Here is an 18,857-nt window from a genome sequence, read left to right on the forward strand (position 1 = left end):
AAAGCTAACTGTTTTACTGTTAAAAATGTTTTGATATGTTATTTTATTTCTCATTAGAATGAATTACTGGTTCAAAGGAATGATGTACAAATATTATCAAATTCCCAGTATATGGAATTCTTGTTCCAATCATCATACTTCATGGCAATATAATTTTGAATTTATCAAGATTGAACTGTATTCAAACAAAAGTGATTAATTGTATTAATATTCAACAAAAATCATTTATTACTCTACAGGTTTGTCAGTCAAATTCCAATTATTATAAATTATTGAACTCTACAACATTCAAATTGGAACAAACATAATATTATTTGCAATTTATAGTGCAATGTAGTTCATATCTATCACTAACATTAATATGAACTGATACATCTTCGAAATTAGAATGGGGACAGAAAATACACATTAAGTGATAAGATTTTAAATGAAGTACAGGAGCAGAAGTAACTTGATATGTAAATTCAAACCCTCAAAATTAGCAGTATATTAAGGCCATTAAAGGAGTCAAATGCAACTTTTGGTTTTGTATCCAGAGACATTGGCTGGAATTTTACGCCACCCCGGCGGGTCGGATGGTGGCGTGGAGGCAGCGTAAAATTGAGCGGCAGGCTCCGGGAGGCCTACCCGCCCCAATTCTGCCTCCAGACAAGTTTACGGAGGTCAGGCAGGGGGGGTGGGGGGTGGGAAACGGCCCGCCTGCCCGCCCGAGGTCAATCAAGACCCTTAAGTGACCACTTAACGGCCACTTAAGGGCCCTCGCCCGCTTCCACGGGTATCTTACTTGTGGCAAGCGGGTGTGCTGGGGACGTGAAAGGCCGCCCAGCGATAGATGCCGGCCTTTCCGCATCCCGGGCATGGCAGTTGGGCACAGCGTGCCCGATTGAGGGCCGCACCCGCCTCCCAACCCACCCCTGGGATCCAAGATGCCCCCCTTCCCCCCAGATGACCACCCTAGCCTCACCAGGGCATGACCCATCCCCCTGGTGAGGCAACCCAGACTTACCCACTCTCTTGGGTCCATGGTGTCGGCTGGGCTGCAGTCCCAGAAGTGGCCACTGCTCCTGGTGGTGCTGCTGAGACTAAGAGCTACCGGCCCGCTGATTGGCCGGCAGCTCACTGAGGCGGGACCTCCTCCCTCAAGTGGGTGGAAATCCCACCTCAGGCCAATTAAAGCCTGGGGATCCGTAAAATATGGGATGGATCCCCAGGCTGGGCAGAAGCGGGCTCGTCACCAACATTTACGTCTGAGTCCGGCTCCCGTCCACCTACTGTAAAGTTCCGGCCATTAAATACTTGACAAAAATCTTAGGCCATTACATACAGTTTTGACCACCCCTTTTATAGGCAAGATTAAAGCCAATGGAAAAGATATAGACTAGATTCACTAGGATGTTACCAAGGATGCATGGTTACAAGAAGGACTTGAGAAGCTAAGGCTTTTCTCACTGGAACTGAGGGGCAAGGGGTCACCTGATAGAAGTCTTCAAGATTATAAAAGGTTATGATAAGTAAATAGTGATAGATTGTTAGCACTAGTCCGTGAGATGGTAATTGGGGTACACAAATGTAAGATAATCACAGAAGGAATTAAAGCAAAGTTACAAAATACGGTTGAAACAAAGTGGAGAAAAGCATTTAGAACAAGAATTAAATAGTTGCTTGAGGAAGAGGGATATTGTAGGGTATGGCAGGAGGGTGACGTTTGAACTGGGTGACTTGTGTGACGGGAAACACTGGCACAGACATGAGGGTCAAAGGACCTGTCTCAGTGCCGTCGTATTTTATGACTCCATGATCAATGAACTATATTTTTTTCTGAGTTAATCTAGTCTCACTTTTGTTCTACAGTCTCTTTTGACTACCACATCAATATATCATGTCTTAGATCTATTGAAATGAGTTCCTTATTCCCAATATAAATTATTAATAAGACTTGTTCATGTTTCACCATTTTTTCAAGAATAGAAAATGCATGTGGGGAGGAGGTTAATGTTTCATACATCTCTGTATCTATTTGTAATATAATAATACATTTCATAGCCATCATGTGTCACACTTTTCTGTCAAACTTAATTATAGACAAATCTATTTTTGGTGTACTTTTTACAGCTGGCAAACTGTTAGAAGACATTAGCCTTTCATTTAGACTCCTTCCATCAAAAAAAAATTCTTATTAAAATGCAAGTCAAAATGCCTGTATACTGTGACTTAAAAAATAACTTTAGCAGTCACGCTGTGAGTATATTTAGAATTTTCTTCAGGGCACATTTTGAAGAAACAAAATAAGAAAAAAATACCCTTCACCCATGCTACAAGCGCTGAGAGTTTTTTTTAACCCTCCATAATTAAAGTAATTTGAAAATGATCACTTGCAGAGGTTATTCAACCTCTACAGCTCAGACTTTATTTAACATTACATTATTTTATGAAGAAATTTGTCTCCTCTGGCACAGGCACAGAAAGAACACCCCTGTGCTCTACATTCCATGATTCCATAACATCACATTCTGTCTGCTCTAATTTGCTTTTACTGTTGAATTTCCATTATCTGCCCTAATGAAGAGGATCTCTGGTAGATGACAGAAACTGGCAGCTAGTTGATAATTCCAAATTTTGCTCTTGCACATGTAAAATATCAATTACCTTATGCAGAAGAATGAAGAACATAAATAACAATAAAAATATAGGACTGAAGTTCGAGGTGTCCCGTTGGTGCAAGCAGGGCAGTAGTGCCCAGGAAATTGTGGGCAATGACTTACTGCCCAGTTCCCACCATCACTGAGGTTGCAGCATTCTTCCCCCAGGATCTGTCACTGGATGGCTAGGATGGCCCTTTGAATCAGGCAGTGGGCCCATTTAAAATGCAAATCACATTTTTGTGATGTTCGTGGAACCATGATTGCCATTTTAGGAGAGTACTGGATGGAGCTTGTGTCATGTATGCTTCATCCAGTATCACCTGGCAGTCCAGTCAGAGAGGATCCCATCAGTAAGTCTGTGTTTATTTTTATGGAGCCAGCATCACCAGGAGTGTCTCATTGGAGATCCTACTCAGTGACCCTGGTGCATTCCCCATGCATCAGCAAGTTTATTGGAATTATTGAATTGAGTTGATCACACAAAATGAAGGAAGGGAGCTGTACATATTACTTGTACATGTTGTATAGTGGTCCTACAATGAGATTGTACAATTGATTTCTGTATTCTTTTTCTTTATCTGAACAAATGCACAGAAAATAATTATCTAACCCTATCTCTTGTGATCAATACATTTCTGTTTAGTTGAAACTCCCCTCTGTGTAGCACTCTAACAGTGGTTTGACTGTTTTCCTGAAGTGCACCAACATAAATTCCTATTTAATGGTGATGCTAACTCTTCTCAGAGATCATTTCCATCTGGCGACAGTAAAAATTTATATTTATTTTGCTCCTTTTCCTAAACAATATTGTTCCTGAGTAATTACAAGTAAATCATCCTTTTCAAAGCTGAAGAGTTATGCAAGTGTGTTTTGTTCATAAGATTGAGTAGCCAGATGTGTTGATGTGATCCCACCAAACATTCACTTACACATGCAGATAGCTTTGTGCCTGTTAGTTGTTTGATGTTCTTAATTGTATTCTTGTTAATAGTTGTATCAGCAGATAAACATAGTAACTAAAAGGAATATCTCCAAGCGCACAAAGTGGAAAAAAATGAATGCATTGTCCTGTATTATTTTGTGATACCATCTCCATTCAAGCGTTAACTGAATCGCTGTTTATTGAATCTTATGTTAATGCAATGGTAACATTATTTTGATTATGTACTCCAGCGCACTTACTACAAAGAATTAGTGCTTCTGTCCAATGAGTGATCCTAAATTTGTTTCAGGGCCTGTATTTGGTCATAAGGGTCACCTAGGTATAATTTTATTCATATTTCTAAATCCACATCTTATTACAAGTTCTTGCAGGACTAAGCATCAACTAGCAATGACAATAATGTTGGTCAAAGAGCTACAAAGCTATAGGAAATTCACCAGGATGTTGCCTGGGCTGGAGCATTTCAGCTATGAAGAGAGACTGAAAAGGCTAGGGTTATTTTCTCAGCAGAGAAGGCTGAGGGGAGATATGATTGAGGCATACAAAATTATGAGGGGCATTGATAAGTTAGATAGGAAGAAACTTTTTTCCTCAGTTCGTGGCTGCCATTGCCATGAAGAAATGAAGACACACAAGTCTGCCTTAGTGTAACGACATGGCCAGTGCTTTATCGAAGTACAGTGTGATATTATTTACAACAGATACACCCAAGTGACCCACAAATTGACATTACTGATGTGGTGGCCTGCACTCACAGCCACTCTCATGGGGTGCTCCCCCTGAGTCTGAGGATGAGGTGGAGGCAGAATGCTCGTTAGTGCCTGTCTAGGCCTGAGATGTCCATGGTGCTCGGCCTCGGCGTGGAGGGGGTGGGGGGGGGCCCTCCAAAGGCTGCTTCACCAGCATCACTGCAGGGGCAGCCTCTGTCACAGGGTGTGACTCCACAGATGCTTTGTCCATCAGAGAGGGGCATGGAGGCGGATGATGATGATGCCCCATGAGGTGCGGCCACCTTCATTGCCATCTTTCACCACCTCAGCCATTTCATGGCGTCCGTGATCAATGGAGGCCACCATCAGCTGGAGTGCAGCTGGTATCCACTCCATGCTTCATTGCACCACTGAATGGTCAATGCTACAGAATGCGGCATGCCTTCTCTGCATGTCAGTGCGCTGTCCGTGCATCCACTCTGAGTGCTGCCGCATATGGCTCTCCATGAGGTTGGCCACTCTCTCAATGGAGGAGTTCAAATGCTCAAAGCACTGAGACATTGTGGAGCACACAAGATGAATGGGCTTCTCCATTTTCATCCCATGACTCTGCAGTGCCTCAGGTAACTCCGAAATATAGGCACTCATCTCACACTGATTCTCCAGATACAGCTACTTGTTTTGTGATTCCCTAGGCTCTGCATCTCTGCGCTGCTGAGCAGGATTCACCTGTCCTCCATCCTCCATGGGGAACTGGTCATAGCTGACTCTGCCTCCGCCATATCCTCCTCCTCTGATGTGATGTTCCTGTGCAACCCTGTCTAATAACGCACAAGGACCGACCAAGGTGCAAGTATCTGCGCTGGTGGAGGGTGCGCAAGAAGGATGTGACGGTGCACGCTCCAAGGTGTCTTCCTCCTCTGACTCCTCGGGGAACTTGTTGTCACTGCATGGGCTCCTGCCCCTCTGCAGCTGGCCCTGCGGGAGACAAGAGAAGATGGAGATGAGAGATTGGGAAAGTTAACAGATGCTCACGCTGTTTAAAATAATGAGATGGCAGCTTATTGATGAAAATAATAAAACTTTGACAGTTTATTGCATGGGAAGCATTGCCATGCATCCCCTGAACCTGGAGATGTTAAGATATTTTCATCTTGTTGATGGCACGGTGCAGGGTCGGGACCTGAAAGTGATCATGATGTCGGCATTCCGCGCCGGAATGGAAATCTCGCCCAACCCATAGATTGGTTATAAGATAACCATTAGGAAAATCCAGTAAAATCTTACCTTCATAACATTTGGTGGTTAACATTTATGATAGTCCAACAACAGTGTTCATTTATTTAGTACCTTTAATGTAGGAAAATGTGACAAGGTATTTCACAGAAGTATAATCAATCTGATTCAACAGTTGGTAAAAGGCCAAAATCACTTGATAGCAGTGCGCTCTCTCATTATACACATAGGTAAGACCGTGGACTCATCGAAATGCATTTATTGTTTAAACATTTTGTTCAAAGTTTCGAATTTCAAGGCATTTGTTTTTATTCGCCAAGTGTGATACATAGGGGTAAAATTTATCTTGGCTGGTAATGCAAAATGGACCATAGCCAATCAGCAACCCATTTTAGACTCCGCTCAATATTCACTTCTATGGATTAGTTGGAAATAACTATTGACCAAGTATCAAATAGGCTGCCGATTTGTTGTCACCCATTTTGTGCCACAGCCCAAGAAGGATTTCACCCCAATGTTGTTTTAGTGGTTACAGAACTTCCCTGCTGTTTCACGAATTACAGTGATGTAATCAAGTGAATTAAGCAGCCAATCGCATCAAAGTATTCTCACAGACAGCAAACTAAGAAGTCAAAACCACTGAATCTCTTCACTTCTAATTTTAAAATTTATAGATAACAAAGTGAATGATTGAGACATACACATGGGATAAAGGTAGAAGTTAAAATATAAACTTATAAAAAATCCATTTGGTTTTAGTTTTTTTAATCATATTGGAGAAATTTGCCATTCAACAAATATAAAATTTCTCTTTAATGGCCAGTGAGACTTTTTAGCAGTAGTTATAAACTTAGTATGCTGTTAAAAACCCAGATACACCACATTCAACCAGGTGTAATTTTTTCAAGGGTTTTTACAACAGGACTCACAATATAAGAGAAGTTCTCATCAATTCAGTGATTTCTAATTGATTGGAGTCTGAGGGGATCTCAACAGCACACCATCTGGAGAAGTGTAAAATCACTGAGAGAAACTTCTGGATTTCTGCATTTAACTGCACACGTGCAGACTCCAGAAGTTGCTTTCAGTTTCAGAAGAATAATAATGGCCAGCACTGACAGTTTCACTGTTATTATTACTGCAATATCCGGCTCAATAATTCTTGGAATGCCATTTTCTACATAACGTAAGTGGGCATAAAATGACCCAGCATCTAAGTATGAGACCATCTAAAAACCTTTACCACTTATTTCACTGTCTCTGAGCACATCTTTCAAAAAGGTATTTTGAAGAGATATCAAAATTATTGGTGTCCACTAAATATTAAATCATTTGGTATTTGTGTAAAACAAAACTTTTAGGGTCATTTTCAACTTGGACTGAAAATTAGATATGATCTTCTAATAAGTAAAGTTGTCAGATTTAAAGCTTTAAAGAACTTTACTTTCACAAAAGCTTGAGTAATTCCAAAGCTGCTTTTTTTTTTACAATGCTAGGGTATTCCAGGCCATGGTTAGAAAATTCTGTAAGAGTTGTGCTCAGACACAGTGAAATATGTGATAAGGTGTCCTTTGGGAATTATCTACATTATAGATATAATATAAATGCAAGTAGTTGTTGTTGTTGTTTTAGATGGAGTTCTAGGAAGCAATATAAGCAAAACCTTAATTCTCTGTCTCTGAGTATATCTTGATTGGCTCAACTTTTCAAGGTAGGGGAGAGTAGTTATGATGTCTGAATTGGTGGCCTTGATGTCAGAGAATCGTGAGGTTAGGGATGGGGATGTTGAGGGAGGCATTGATGTCAAATGTGGCAATGGCTTAAGGCAGGAGGCCTAAGACCATGGAGGTGGGTGAAGGCCTAAGGCTCATAGTAGAATGGCAACAGCAATAGCAGCGTCAAGGAAGGTGGATGGCCTGAGGCCTGCGGAAGCAGGTGGCCAAAAGATGACGTCTAAGGCTGAAGGGGGGGTTGCAGCAAGGAGTGCGCAGCCTGAAACTTCACTGCAAGCAGCGACGAGAACAGGTCTGGAAGGCAAGGACATATGGCTATGCTTGGATCAACAGCGCGAACATATGGGTAAGGCACAGGTAGCAGGAGGGGATCAAGCAAAGGTAATGAAGCTGTAGTAGACTGCAGCATGTGGCTTCAGGACAACTGAAAGTTGAGCATAATCATAAGGATGCGCAACTTACTGTTTAAAATTATCTCCCAGGTGTTTAACCGAGGCAGGATGGAAATAATATGACATGATGGTTCTGTAAGCACAGGAAGTGTTACTCTGTGTAAACTATTTTATAGATAGATACCTTTTGCAAAATATGGTTACTTTGAAATCTCAAAATGCATTGATTTATAAAACAAATGCTATTTATCTGTTTATATTAAATTGTAAATAATATTCCTCTTCAATCTTTTGCATGCTCCTGTCACCTGTCCTCATCTCCCTTCTTGCTCTTATAACAACTGAGCTGGGAGGATGCTCTGTTTATTCTAGTTCCACTTCTCCATGGGTCACAACATATATGTAAAATTTTTTCTACTTACTGATGCGGTCAATTATAGACTTTATTTTATGCCAGAATAAAATACAGCAACTAGGTTTCTTTAATAAACAACAAAATTATCAATTTGTTATAAACCAAGTCCTAACCAGTAATGAAGCAAAGCATTAACACACATTAAAATATTAAAGTTCCCTTTTTACCTTAGCCACACACGCACACATATAATACAGACACACACACACATATAATACAGACACACACACACACATATAATACAGGCACACACACACACATATAATACAGACACACTCACACACACACATATAATACAGACACTGGTTAACCAGAAAAATAAAGGGATTTTCGTTTTAGAGTTCTATTACAAAAAAACACTTGGGTTAAATACTTGCTCATTCTTGAAGAAGAAAGATAAGGTATGGAAAAATGTCCTTTGTTTTGGTTTGGCATCCCAAATGCATACAGACGGCTGTCACTGGGATCTTCCTAGAACAGTTCTTTTCAGGCAACGTTGCAGATCAGTTTGGACAGGCTTTCTGGGGAAAATGCAGTAACAGAGGTTTCAGGCAATTCCTTACAGTTGCTTCTCAACTTCTCAAGAGATGGAAAAGTGGCAGGCTTTTCAAATAATGGAACAGACTGAGTCGGGGTTCTGCTTTCTTGGCAAGTTTTCTCCAACTGTCTTTTCAAACCATTGTCCATATCCCAACTCACTGTCCAAAGTGAAACTATAAGCAATGTCACGAGACAAGCCGCCTGCCCCCTGTAAATCTTGACCTGTCACTTCTCTGTAAACATCTTCCCCATGTCAAAAACAACCCCTGCTGGGTAATTATTTGAAGGCAGATGCCTTCCAGAAACTGTTTTCAGTCCAGACCTCTCAATGACACTTGAAAAAAAAAATCTATGGACTGCTTTTCAGTCTTAAACCACAAATCTTCAAAATTTACCAAAAAGGAAGCACTCGTAACACTCTCTTAACCCTTTTGTCCTGCCCTTCATCCTTGCCCTTAACCTCCTGTCCTGTTCCCCATCACATCTACAGCCCTGAAAAATTTAAGTTGTCAAAATATCAGATTCAATTCTTTTCAAAATTGGCCTGCTTTTGATTTTCAAATGTTAAAGAGTTCAAATAAAATTGAGGTGTGGCAGATAAATATGGAAAAGGAAATAATGTTTTTAAATTGTTGATTTTCTTTCTTTTTCTCTTTGTACAACAGAATGATTCCTGGAGTGAACTCTATTCTTTTGCACTGTTTAAGGCAATGAGCCACATGCTTTGCATAGGGTATGGTCGTCAAGCTCCAGAAAGCATGTCAGACATCTGGCTAACAATGCTAAGCATGATAGTGGGTGCCACCTGCTATGCCATGTTTATTGGTCATGCAACTGCCCTGATCCAGTCTTTGGATTCATCACGTCGTCAGTACCAAGAAAAGGTAGGATACTTATATTAACAATTTCAATGAGTAGTAACGTTGTAGTGACTTAATATTGTCTATTAGATGTTGGGATCAGTACTCTGCTCAAGGAAGCAGAATTAATCATAACACATTTTATCAAGGATTCTGCATGTGTAATATAGTATGATGATACCATTAGTTTCGATTAAGCTTCAGCTTGCCATAGTATTTCATGCTTCTGGAAGTATTGATAATGTGTAGGATACTGATAAATACAAAATGGTGCTCACTTTGCAAAAAGGCCAATATCACAGACCCTGCCAGCTACAGACCCAGCAGTCTCAAATCCATGCAAAATGAAATTATGGAATTGATTATTCAGAGTAAATTTGCAGATTACTTGTATGATAACTTAGTAAACAGCAACCAACATGGATTCACAGGTGGAAGATACTGCCTAACCTTGATTTTGTTCAGGACGTGGTATCCAAAGCAAACATCCTACAATGTAAGGAGCACCTAGGATCCTAAATAGTCAAACGACAAATTTCAACACGAAAGCCTGTTACTTGAGTTTAAACTGTTAGGGTAGATCTCGGGAATGGATAAGAAAGTAGCTGAAGTTCAGCAGTAGGTACTTGTGGGTGTTAGACTAGAGGAAGTGCTGAAAGGATTGATGTTGTGATCTTACGGTTTTTAAATTTGTATTAGTGTTTTGAATTCAGCTCGACGCAAAGTTTTGAAATTCACAAAAGTGATGGTGAGGAGCAATTAAATATGAGGAGACAAATGGGGAGCTATAAAATGAGTTAGGTAAAATATGTAAGAGATCAATTAAATGAAATTCAGAGAAATGGGCAACATAAGTGCTCCATGAATAGCATCTGAACAGATAAGGGTGAAGTTGGAAGAGTTATAGAGGTATTAGTAGACTGTGGTCAGCATATCCAACAGAGAACATTTAATTATGTAGCTAAGACAGCAGAGTACGCATCAGAGGAAGTTGATAATGGTCAGTCCACATCGAGAATATTGCATCCATTTCTGGTCATCAAGACCCAAGGGAGACACTCAGAAGCAGTACAGAGAAAAACTACAGAACTGACTGTTCATTTCCTCAGTTATGAGGAAATGTAAGCATTTCAGTCTTTCAAATAGAGAACTGAAGGGAAGGTCTTCTGGATATAAAATGGCACATTGACATTACACTATTAGCATTGTTACAAAGTGGTTCATGTGACCAGCTGATGCGAAAGTTGTCATGTGAATCTGGAGCCTAATCTGACCCTGGTGGGTATCAGTGAGACTCCCTGGAGGACTCAGAGCAATTTAGTTCGACACCACATGAAGTGTAGGTCTATTATGATATGAAACTAGGTTCAAAACATGGTTCCCTTGGAGACTGTTTTAAACTAACTGGAGTTGATTTAAATAGTTGCAGAATTTCAACATTGCCACCCATACACTGTAACCATTTAAGTTTGAACTGCTTGGGAAGATCTCGTGCATATGTGCAACCACACAATTACAGAGAAGATGTTTGACATCACTGTCTGGCTGAAACCCATTCTGCAGCCACTGTCTTGAGACTGTTAACTGCTGTATAAACACAGTAAATGTTATCGAGGAGGTGAATAAGAATGTAAGAAATAGGAACATGGGTAGGCCATTCGCCCTTTGAGCATTTGCCTCCACCATTCATTTAAGATCATGGATAATTTTTTACCTCAACTCCACTGTTCCACACTACCCTCTTGATTCCTTTAGTATCCAAAATTCTGTTGAGCTCTATCCTGCATATGATCAACAATTGAGTATCTACAGCTCTCTGGGGTAGAAGATTCACCACCAGTAAGTGAAGAAATTTCCTCTCATGGATATGGCCAGTATAATGCCAAGCTGTACGATCAGAGGTTCCCAGGTTTTGATTGTGCTGAACAGTTAGCTAATCACAGTTGGGTGTGACAATTGAGTGGCTATCAGATGAGTACAGGGTCCTGTTTAGCTCTGATGCTCTCCATGGCCAAAGGACATGGTAGACCCATGGAGTAAGATTTTCCCTGCGGGCTTTAGGACCCAGCCATCAGGCTCAAATGGGGTCAAAAGTCCTCACTATGTGGGAAACAGTCACTCACTTGTAGTTTCCCCTGAATTGGTCAGTTAGTGGCCAGAGAGTGGGCTCAGCATCCAATTAAGGACAGCAGGCAGGCTCTTGAAGATAGAGGGCCAATAGAAGGCCCTACAGCTTGAAAGCAGCAGCAGGATGCCATGGCAGGTAAGTGAGAGAGAGTGTGCTCCAAATTGGAGTTACCCCCTCGCCAATTTTTTCAAATATTAAGTAAAGAAACAGCCCGGCCACCATTGTGGGGTGGGGGTGGGGTAGGAGGAACCCCTCCAAAGGGTGGCTGGTGGCCTAGCTGAAGCTAGGAGGGCCTCTAAGCCGGCCTGGAGCACTTCCCCCCCCCCCCCACTCCACCCCCCAGTCTGCCGCTGGAGGCCTGCTGGAAAATCCGAATCAGCCTCTGACAATTGGCCTTAAGTGGCCATTAAATAGATGAATTGGCTACCCGCTGATTGTGGATTCTTTCTGAAAATCTTGTTGACTCTGACGAACAGGTAGTTGGCCCGGTAACGATTAAGATGGCTCAGTAAGACCTCAGATTGAGAGAAACAACAGCAAGAGCTTAGCTCTACTGGCAGAGATGACAAGTTTACCCAGGAAATCTGCCCTCAGGAGAGGAAGGCAAAAAAAAAACCCAAAGAGAAGCAGAATACAATTATTATAATTTCAAAATTGCTGATTCACAGTTTAAAGTGAAACTATTATCTAACGCAATTGATTCACCATGTGTCATTGCATCTGCCCTTCACTGAAGCCAAGATGAAAGTTCCAATCTCTTACATGCTTCAATGATTTAATTGTACTGTGATGTCATGAATGGCTGCCAAGATGTACAGCAAACAGCTGAACCTAATTCATGAACACATTTCAGTTAATTCAATAAACTATGCAAGAACAAAACTCTAAAAAATAATTGCATTTTGGTGCCAAGTCTTTTAAATGGAAAATATAACTGATCAAAGACAAAGAAGCAGAATTGAGGTCCTAGATGTCATCCAATTGTGTTTAATATTAATTTTCTTCTCAGCAGAGGATATAGTTTTTTAACAAAAATGTTTATTGAATCGAGTATTTATAAAATGTGTCAACAAGTTCAATCAGTTTTGAGGAGAGAGAAGCAGAGTTAATGTTTCAGGTCAGTCACCTTTCATCAGATAAAATGTTAACTTTGCTTCTCTCCACAGATGCTGCCAGATCTGCTGAGTAGTTCCAGCATTTCTTGTTTTTATTTCAGATTTCCAGCATCTGCAGTATTTTTGCTTTTACTTCAATCAGATTTGTATTTGTTTCAGAGCTATATAATAGCATAACTTTTCAAGCTGCAACCCCTGGCCTAAAAGGTTCTCAAAGAGATTCCATGGAATCCCTGAGATGATTAAATGTCTTTATTTTTTAGTATTCAATTGCTAAGGTGTCAACCTTAGCTCAGTGGTAAGTCTTGCCTCTGAGACAGCAGGTTATGTATTCAAGACCAACTCCAGAGATTTGAGCACATAATCCAGGCTGATGATTCAGTGCAGTACTGAGGGAGTGCTGCATTGTCAGAAGTGCTGAGGCATGGTTTGTCTGCTCAGCTGGATGTAAAAGTTTCCATGATACTATTTGAAGAAGAGCAGGGATGATGTCTTGGCCAATTCCTCAACCAAATTCACTAAAACAGATTATCTGGCCATTTACCTCATTGCTGTTTGTGGGAACTTGCTGTGTAAAAACTGTCTGGTACATTCCCCTATATTCTTAAAGTACTTCATTAACTTTAAAGTGCTTTGGACAATCTGACGTGCTCTATAAATGCAAATTCTTTCTACCATTCATTTCTTTTGTTGTATATTTGGTCCATGTCATCCTGAAATTAGGTAAGGGAGAGCGGTCCTTGGGATTCACTGCTACTTGGAGGGGTCCTCCATAAGTAGAGGTTTCAGGAACTAACGTTCTACATACCAACCCTTAAAATACAAATCACAATGTTTTCTCTGCCAGAATTCCAGTTTATTCAGTAGTGAGGTGTTAATCTTATTCAGAGAAAAGCAAATGTTAAGATTTCATAAAATATCACCCAGGTTTGCTATGTCTTAATACAATTTAGATGTGACTATTAATGTGAATTTCCAATCCTGATTGATTAGATTTTTCAGGGCCATCCTTAAGTGACTGGATTACATGAATAATTTTCTGTGTAATCTTAATAGAATAGATGTAGAATGATGCTGTCTTTCTTAATAGTGCTTTTCTTGAAAGAGCTGAATCCTGTGTGGTAGCAACTGTGCTTAAAGTTGCAATGTCCTTTATTCTCACCAGATTTGTTTAAAATCCAAGGAATAGAATTACAGTGGACCATGCAAATTATTCTGCAGCATCTCATGATGCACAATATCTTACTTGTGGAACAATTTAGGGTTTACATTCTTACACAATGTATATTCAGTTTTGCGACAGGCACGGAAAGTAATCTCCTTAAAATAAAACAATGGAGGGTTATTTTGAGCATTGAGTCCTAGTGCTCAATGGCAAACCCCAGATTTCACCTCTTCACTCTACTTAGTTCTAAATCTCACTTACACTAACCCAGGAAATGCTGATTAGAGGCACCAGCTTCAAGTTAGAGCCGGGGGTGGAATTGGAAAAGAATCTGTTGCTCGGTTGGTATCTGACATCCTCTAGAGGCCAATCAAGGTGCAGATGGGGAGCAGGCTGTCCACATACACTTCCAACAGGAATTTGAGTACAGGAAGAATTACAGGGAGATATGAAATTACATTAAAAATAATATTCTTTTTGGGCCTCCTTATCTCGAGAGACAATGGATACGCGCCTGGAGGTGGTCAGTGGTTTGTGAAGCAGCGCCTGGAGTGGCTATAAAGGCCAATTCTGGAGTAACAGGCTCTTCCACAGGTGCTGCAGAGAAATTTGTTTGTTGGGGCTGTTGCACAGTTGGCTCTCCCCTTGCGCCTCTGTCTTTTTTCCTGCCAACTACTAAGTCTCTTCGACTCGCCACAATTTAGCCCTGTCTTTATGGCTGCCCGCCAGCTCTGGCGAATGCTGGCAACTGACTCCCACGACTTGTGATCAATGTCACACGATTTCATGTCGCGTTTGCAAAATAATATAGTTTTCCCAATTTATCTTTAATAAGGATTACTACAAATGGAATTGATAAAAGTTATATTTGTATTATATATTAAGATTGGATAGACATATGGATGAAAATGGAATAGTGTAGGTCAGATGGTTTCACAGGTCGGCGCAACATCGAGGGCCGAAGGGCCTGTACTGCGCTGTAATGTTCTATGTTCTATGTTCTATGTTCTATGTATTTATTGGTTTAATAGGGCCTGTTGGTGTGGTTTGGGATTGATACAGGGCTACGCAGAAAAGGTGGGAAATGGGATTAGTTTCGATCAATACAGGGCTATGGGGAGAGTGTGGTATGGTGGGTGTTAATTGTGTGATTATATGCAGGTGAAGGGAGTTAATTGGGGTTTTAGTTGAGCACTTAAAAGCAGACACTCACTGGGACTGGGAGAGGGTTTTTGTGTGAGGAGCTACATGTTTGTAATCCTTTTCCTCTGCATGTGACTAAATGACTCTAAATGTGAAACTGAGTAAATATAGGCTCCAACCTTATCCTTCTATAAGAAGCTTTCTGGAGTTTAACAGTGGGATTAATTTTGGACTGATTCAGGGTTGGAGGAGTATGCAGGTCAGAGTTTGATTTTGAATTGATCTGACAAAGATGTGATGGGCCAAATGGCCTCCTTCTGCACTGTAAGCTTCAGTGGAAAGTAATGCTAACCACTGTCGAATGTGAGCTGCCCTTTCATTTCAGAAGCCACAGACTACCAATGTAAAGATACTTCCAAAGTAGGACTGCTGCCATAAAAGCATCTGAATAAATAATTGTGATAGTCAGAGAGGGAGGGAGAGAGATAAATAGCATAGTTAACAGAGTTAGCATATTGTGCGGTAGATATTAGTCACGTCATGGACCCTTTTTAATAATAGGATGTATTAAAATGCTTGTTATATGCTCCAGAAAATAAATGTGCATTATTTGCACTCCTGCGATTTTGTCAATTTCAAAGACTAGGCTAATTGTCAGTGAACTTTGTGACCTTAGGCTGCTATGTAAGCAAATATACTATTCTAATGTTACATTTATAAACCGAAATTAAAAATGATTGATTGCACTAATGCCAAATAAAGTTAGGGGCCTAGAAATGTAATTGCACAGTGCTCGTTTTACAGACGTGAAATGAATGCCACAGGACAATATATGGTGCGCAGATTGCATAACCCACTGTGCTGTCGGGGCAGCGCAGTGGTTAGCACCGCGGCCTCACAGCTCCAGTGACCCGGGTTCGGTTCTGGATACTGCCTGTGCGGAGTTTGCAAGTTCTGCCTGTGACCGTGTGGGTTTCCGCCGGGTGCTCCGGTTTCCTCCCACAGCCAAAGACTTGCAGGTTGATAGGTAAATTGGCCATTGTAAATTGCCCCTAGTGTAGGTAGGTAGGTAGGTGGTAGGAGAATGGTGGGGATGTGGTAGGGAATATGGGATTAATGTAGGATTATTATAAATGGGTGGTTGTTGGTCCGCACAGACTCGGTGGGCCGAAGGGCCTGTGTCAGTGCTGTATCTCTCTATAATAATTGGCAATGCAAGTTCTCCACATGTCATTTTGGTTAGTCATCTATTCTTTATGGGTCACAGACCATGCAATCTTTTGGGGGCTGGGGGGGGATGAATATTATGTTTAAATCCATGTTGCCATTAATTTCCATTAATCTCAATTTGCTAATAGTAACAGAAATTTTGTGTTCTAATTTAGGATTAATGAGCCTGTAAGGCACCGGCACTCAGCTCCCTGCCCTCAAAATACAAACAGAACAAGCACGCAAATAAGAAATATAAAACAAACAGGACTGAATTCCCTGGGCTTCAAGGATTAGATTGCCTTGGCTGAGGAGCCACATGTGTCCCATGAATCACTGTCTGGATACCTGCCTGTCTCAGACTATGTGGGAATATGGACCTGTCTCTAAACTGCCAAGAAATTGCTGTATTCCATTAAACCACCAGGAATCTGGCTCACAGTATTTCAGACAAAAGGAAGAAAAGCTATCTGCCCTTTATTGCCAGTCACTCCAATCCTGTTTGTCGCAACAGGCAGCAATTCTTTTGGTTTCCAAATTTAGATCCAGTACTGAAAATATGAAAAAATGGATCTTCTATTTATGAATATTTTTTTAACGAGAGGGCATTTCAATTCAACTTGTGGAGAAAAATATTCTGAATTTTAAAATAACTGAAATTTAGCCAATTCAAATGGTGCTTGATTCAGAATATGCTTGTTGCATTCATCTGCAGCATGACCTTAACTGCAAGGTAACAAGTAATTAATTGGAAGAGGCATAATATAAATTTAAGCGAATAGATTTAATTTAAGAATCCTGCCATCAGTAGTTTCAAGACAATCAGTATATGCATAGTGGCATTCTGGATTTTAAAGGAAATAGGACTTCTGTGTAAATTAGCCAGACACTCTATTTGACGTTCGCTTACTCACACAGGGCCAATTGGGGAGAAGAATGAAAATAGATCCCTTAGTGCAGTGCACTGAATTAGCCTCATTAGCTGACATTTGGCTGTCATTCTTAAAGATTGCTTATCTGGAAGGTTCGGTATTATATTCAGAGTGAAGTACATTAGCCTTGCCCAGAGCTGAATGCTATAAAATCTTGATGATCCATTGACTTTCAGCCATCATCACGCTGGGCATAATTTAATCTCACCATTTTGTGTGGTTTGAGTGCATTACATGCACAGTAATGGCTGGCAAGGAGTTTGTTTCAATTATGTGGCACACACAAAGCATTTAGATATTGTCTGTCATTGTTAATTGGGAGCAGTTTTTGCAAACATCAAAACTCTGGAATTGTATTACAGTCCAAAAGTCCCTCTCGGGAAGGCTTCCTTTGACATAATTTAAAAACAGAAATCCCTTTGAATTAATTACATGCGAACATACGAATTAGGGGCAGGAGTAGGTCACTTGGTCCCTCGAGCCTGTTCTGCCATTCAACTAGATCATGGCTGATCTGATTGTAACCTCAACTTCACATTCCCACCTACCCCAAATAATCATTCACCCCCTTGCTTATCAAGAATCTATCTACCTCTGCCTTAAAAATATTTAAAGATGGTTTCCACTGCCTTTTGAGGAAAAGAGTTCCAAAGACTCATGACCCTCTGAGAGAAAAAAATTCTCCTCATCTCTGTCTTAAATGGACGATCCTTTATTTTAAACAGTGACCCCAATTTCTAGATTCTCCCACAAGAGGAAGCATCATTTCAACATCCACCCTGTCAAGACCCCTCAAAATCTTATATGTTTCAGTCAAGTCACCTCTTAATTTTTTTTTATTCATTCATGGGATGTGGGCGTCACTGGCTATGCCAGCATTTATTGCCCATCCCTAATTGCCCTTGAGAAGGTGGTGGTGAGCTGCCTTCTTGAACTGCTCCAGTCCATTTGGGGTAGGTAGACCCACAGTGCTGTTATGAAGGGAGTTCCAGGATTTTGACCCAGCGACAGTGAAGGAACGGTGATATAGTTCCAAGTCAGGATGGTGTGTGACTTGGAGGGGAACTTGCAGGTGGTGGTGTTCCCATGCATTTGCTGCCCTTGTCCTTCTAGTTGGTAGAGGTCGCGGGTTTGGAAGGTGCTGTCTAAGGAGCCTTGGTGCATTGCTGCAGTGCATCTTGTAGATGGTACACACTGCTGCTACTGTGCGTCGGTGGTGGAGAGAGTGAATGTTTGTAGATGGGGTGCCAATCAAGCGGGCTGCTTTGTCCTGGATGGTGTCGAGCTTCTTGAGTGCTGTTGGAGCTGTACCCATCCAGGCAAGTGGAGAGTATTCCATCACACTCCTGACTTGTGCCTTGTAGATGGTGGACAGGCTTTGGGGAGTCAGGAGGTGAGTTACTCGCCTCAGGATTCCTAGCCTCTGACGTGCTCTTGTAGCCACGGTATTTATATGGCTACTCCAGTTCAGTTTCTCGTCAATGGTAGCCCCTAGGATGTTGATAGTGGGGGATTCAGCGATGGTAATGCCGTTGAATGTCAAGGGGAGATGGTTAGATTCTCTCTTGTTGGAGATGGTCATTGCCTGGCACTTGTGTGGCGCGAATGTTACTTGCCACTTATCAGCCCAAGCCTGGATATTGTCCAGGTCTTGCTGCATGCATTTCTACACGGACTGCTTCAGTATCTGAGGA

At 41.1% G+C, this 18,857-nt stretch overlaps 1 protein-coding gene across 1 annotated transcript in view; it reads left to right on the forward strand.

Moving 5' to 3' along the window:
* Positions 1–18,857, forward strand: part of LOC137351360 (potassium/sodium hyperpolarization-activated cyclic nucleotide-gated channel 2-like) — a 139,221-nt gene that overhangs the window by 56,839 nt on the left and 63,525 nt on the right. Inside the window, exon 4 of the mRNA XM_068015807.1 lies at positions 9,277–9,495. Coding sequence (XP_067871908.1) covers positions 9,277–9,495 — 219 coding nt within the window. The remainder of the gene's footprint in view (positions 1–9,276; positions 9,496–18,857) is intronic.

The sequence above is a fragment of the Heterodontus francisci genome, chromosome 36, assembly GCF_036365525.1.
Source record: "Heterodontus francisci isolate sHetFra1 chromosome 36, sHetFra1.hap1, whole genome shotgun sequence".
Lineage (NCBI taxonomy): Eukaryota > Metazoa > Chordata > Chondrichthyes > Heterodontiformes > Heterodontidae > Heterodontus > Heterodontus francisci.